The following is a 3478-nucleotide window of genomic DNA, read 5'->3' as shown; positions in this document are numbered from 1 at the left end:
ATAAGACTAGACTTCCCCATTCATGTAAGGATTTGGAAAACCTTTCAGGATTCTGAGACATTTTTACACTTGAAAAAAAAATGTGTACATTTAAAAAAAGTTCTTAGAAACTTAGCTACTTAAAAAACGACTTCACCCAGAAAGATGTAAAAGTATACATTTTATTCATTCATTCCATCAGCTGAGAACTGCTATATTGTACAAATACATTATTGTACAAAAAAATCACAAAATGTTACAAAATAAAAAAGTACAAACTGCATTACTTAATAAATACACTAAAAGTAGTTAAAGTGGCAACATATAGGAGTTTTTTTGGTTGGAAACACTGTTTGACCCAGCAAACCATACAACTGTTTACATTTTTACATAATACAAAGTCAATTCTATTTTGCCTTTTGGAAGAACTTTAAAATGACAGAATATTAAGACAATAGCCTCCTGCTAAAAATAGTGGTTGAAACCAAGAAGCTGTATAATGCAGGAGGCTGAACTTCTCACAAAATTTCATAAACGCCTTTCCAAAGTTGATGAATAAAAAGAACACAGTCAAGACCACCAGACAATCTACTCCATAAACAGCAGAAGACAGAATCATCATTCTGCCATCCGCGGATAGCAGACTTCTATTCAAGTAAGGCCTGGTACTGTCTTTTTTAAAAAAAAAAAAAAAATCGTCCCAAAGCTATCCCTTCCTTAACTGTCTTCAAAGCGGACCTTTTCTAAAAAAATAACTCTCCCAAACAAATCGGTCTGTTTCATCAAAATGGAATGGGCTAATCATCTGGTAACATAATGTGTCAAATATCCAGTTGAAATAATTAAGAATTGTGAAACATTTCAACAATAAACTAACTACTAAATCACAAACTCAAATAAACTTCATAGAAAGCACTTCTCTGGATTATGCTTAAAAGCCGTTTCTCGCAATTGGAACACGTCATAGATGAAAGTACACCCATTTTTAAAAATGTGCAAAAATACAATTTTATAGAAAATAGACTACCAGGAATGAACAAATTCATACCGTGAGACATAAGCTTGCAAATTAAGTAGCGCTCACTTTATACAGCAAATTATAAATAGCAGTAGGCTCACCCAAAGCTATCAGGAAACATCATTCAGGTGCCCAGCAACCTGCGGCTCTCAGAGGACATTCAAAAACTGATTAAGGCATTACCCCTAAAGCCAGTCTACTAGGAAATTGAAAAGTGCCATTACCCTAGTTAGAGTTCGTGTGGTTCTCCCAACACAACTGATGCACGCCATTTCCCCCGGCTTGTCAGATCCTCGGACTTTTCAAGAGCATGCATTCTGTTCGATATACATTTTGGACAGGGATATGGCCATGGACTTGGCAAGTTCTTCGTCGCGTTTTCTCTGCATTTGGGTTTGCTTGCACCAATTGTCATACTCTGGGTTAGGGTAGGAGTGGTCAAACACTGCATCATAGTGTCCATTGCTGAGCCAACTAAGCCAAATACTAGGCCTTAGAGAATCCTCTGGACCCAGATAGTGAACCATGGTAGACACGGTGGGGCTCTCCAGCCTCCCTCCAGTAGTTAAGTGTATATTCACATTCAGCATCTGCCCCATGGCCAGCAATTCGGGGTATCCGGCCCACGCCCCATCCTGGGCAGCAGCGATAATAAACTCCCCCACGTCGCCCTCAATGAGGGGGCTGAAGTGGTCGAGGTGGTCCGCGATGTAGTGCACGGTCTGCTCCCTCAGCTCCCGGTGCAGGCTCTGGTCCCCGTACACAGTCTTGCTGACAGCTCGGTAAAGGCAGTTACCGTCAGGGATGATGTGGAATCGGTACTTGTTCCTCTGTCTCAGGTACTTGTCCTGCCTCTCCACCTCGGCCAGGTACAGGGCTAGCTTCTCATCCCTGGGATCCGCCCGGGGCGCGCCTACAGCTTCGCCTTCACCGTTCTGGGTCGGATCGCCGCTGCTCCGTGCGGGTGCGGGTGCGGGTGCGGGTACGGGGTGAACCTCAATTTCGGGATCCGGCCGTCGGTGCGCGTCAGCCCCGGAGGCGTCGCTGCGACCGCTCGCCCGGTCCCAACCTCGGGGACTGCGCTCCGTCCGGCGCTCCTCACTCCACGGGCCGGCCCCGGGCTCCGGGCCGACGGGGGCCGGTGCAGGGGCTCGGTGCTGGGCGGCCGCCAGGGCCTGGCGATGCTCGCTCAGTCGGAAGTTCCTGTCGGGCGCGTCGCGGGCGGCGTTCGGGGCCGCGGGCTCGTCGGGCCGGAGCAGCTCTTCCAGCAGCCAGGCGGACGAGCCGCGACGCGGAGGCGCGGGAGCCGAGGGTGGCGGCAACAGGAGGCGCTCGGCGCCCAGGGCCCGCACGGCGATGTGCGCCGTAGACGTGAAGTGCGGCGGCAGCGGCGGCTTGCAGCACGCGCCGGGTGGGGCGGCGGCGGTGGCTGACCCGGACCGCTCGAAGCAGGCAGAGAAGGCGGGCATGGCGGCGGCGGCGGCGGCTTCGCGTGGTTCGGTAGCCGCGGCGGGTGGGCGCTCTCCGGTATCCGGCTCCGGAGCGGCGGCGGCGGGGCCCGCTGACTGCAAGGAGACCTTGAAGGCGGCGGTGGTGGCAGGCGGGGCGGCGGCCGTGGGGCCCGGCGTGCCCGCAGGGTAGTGGGTGCACACGCTGCTGTAGAGCTGCATGGCCGTGGCCGCCCGCGGCCCCTTATAGCTGCGAGCCCGGCTTGGAGACACACCCTCGGGCGCAGTGCCCCGGAGCCCGAGAATAGCGCTGAGCTCAGCGCCGCGGGCCGCCGCGTCAGGAGCCGCGAATAGCGCCCGGGCCGCGACCCAATTCGTACTGCGCCACAGCGCGCGGGCGGTCCGAGGGCACCGGAGGGCGCGCGCTCGGCCCGGGACAGGGGCGCAGGACGCTGCGGCAGCTGTGCCCCGCGCCGGCCGCTGGGGACGGTTGGAGAAGCTGCCCGCTCAGCCGAGCGCCGCCCGCCCGCAAGCAGGAGTGCAGCGCGCGGATGAGAGGAGGCGGGGCCGCGCTTGTTTACCTCAGGCCGCGCGGCCGCGTCACATGGTCCCCCAGGAATGCGCGCCCCATTCAAGCGGGGCCGCCCCGCCCCTCGGCGGCGGCCTCATGGGCGTGGCCGGAGAGGGCGAGGCGGGGGCTGGGCTACAGACATGCGCATTGAGTGCGCTGTCAACCTGACTACCGTTGCTGGCTGCGGGGTACCTAGGAAGCAGGTCTGTGGGCTGTGCCGCTGTCCTGCTGTGTGACGCAGCGGCGGGACCGGCTTAGCCGGGGCAAAAGACTAGGTTGGAATAACGCGTTTCTAAAACAAAGTGCGTACTAGGGACGGAGCTCTGCCTTGAATCTTGCAGGGCCAGTGGCATTCAGCAACTTCTTGAATCGGTTCTTCAGATGAAGGAGTTTGGGTCTGGTCTTCACGATCTTGCTGCCCGGCTAAGCAAAAATGCATGGGCGAAAGGAAGGCTCTCAGGC

General features: G+C 55.2%; 1 protein-coding gene across 1 annotated transcript; it reads right to left on the bottom strand.

Annotated features, from left to right (window-relative positions):
- Positions 1–147: 147 nt before the first annotated feature.
- Positions 148–2998, bottom strand: Otud1 (OTU deubiquitinase 1). Its single transcript, NM_001400772.1, has one exon. It carries the CDS (start codon positions 2665–2667, stop codon positions 1300–1302), a length of 1368 nt encoding a protein of 455 aa, NP_001387701.1. The 5' UTR covers positions 2668–2998; the 3' UTR covers positions 148–1299.
- Positions 2999–3478: the final 480 nt, after the last annotated feature.

This window comes from Rattus norvegicus, chromosome 17, assembly GCF_036323735.1.
Source record: "Rattus norvegicus strain BN/NHsdMcwi chromosome 17, GRCr8, whole genome shotgun sequence".
Lineage (NCBI taxonomy): Eukaryota > Metazoa > Chordata > Mammalia > Rodentia > Muridae > Rattus > Rattus norvegicus.
The sequence above is the reverse complement of the archived record's forward strand: the minus strand, read 5'-3'. Positions and strand labels throughout refer to the sequence as shown.

Excerpts from the sequence above, each read along its gene's own strand:
- Otud1 (NM_001400772.1), bottom strand. The coding sequence starts at position 2,667 with ATGCAGCTCTACAGCAGCGTGTGCACCCACTACCCTGCGGGCACGCCG.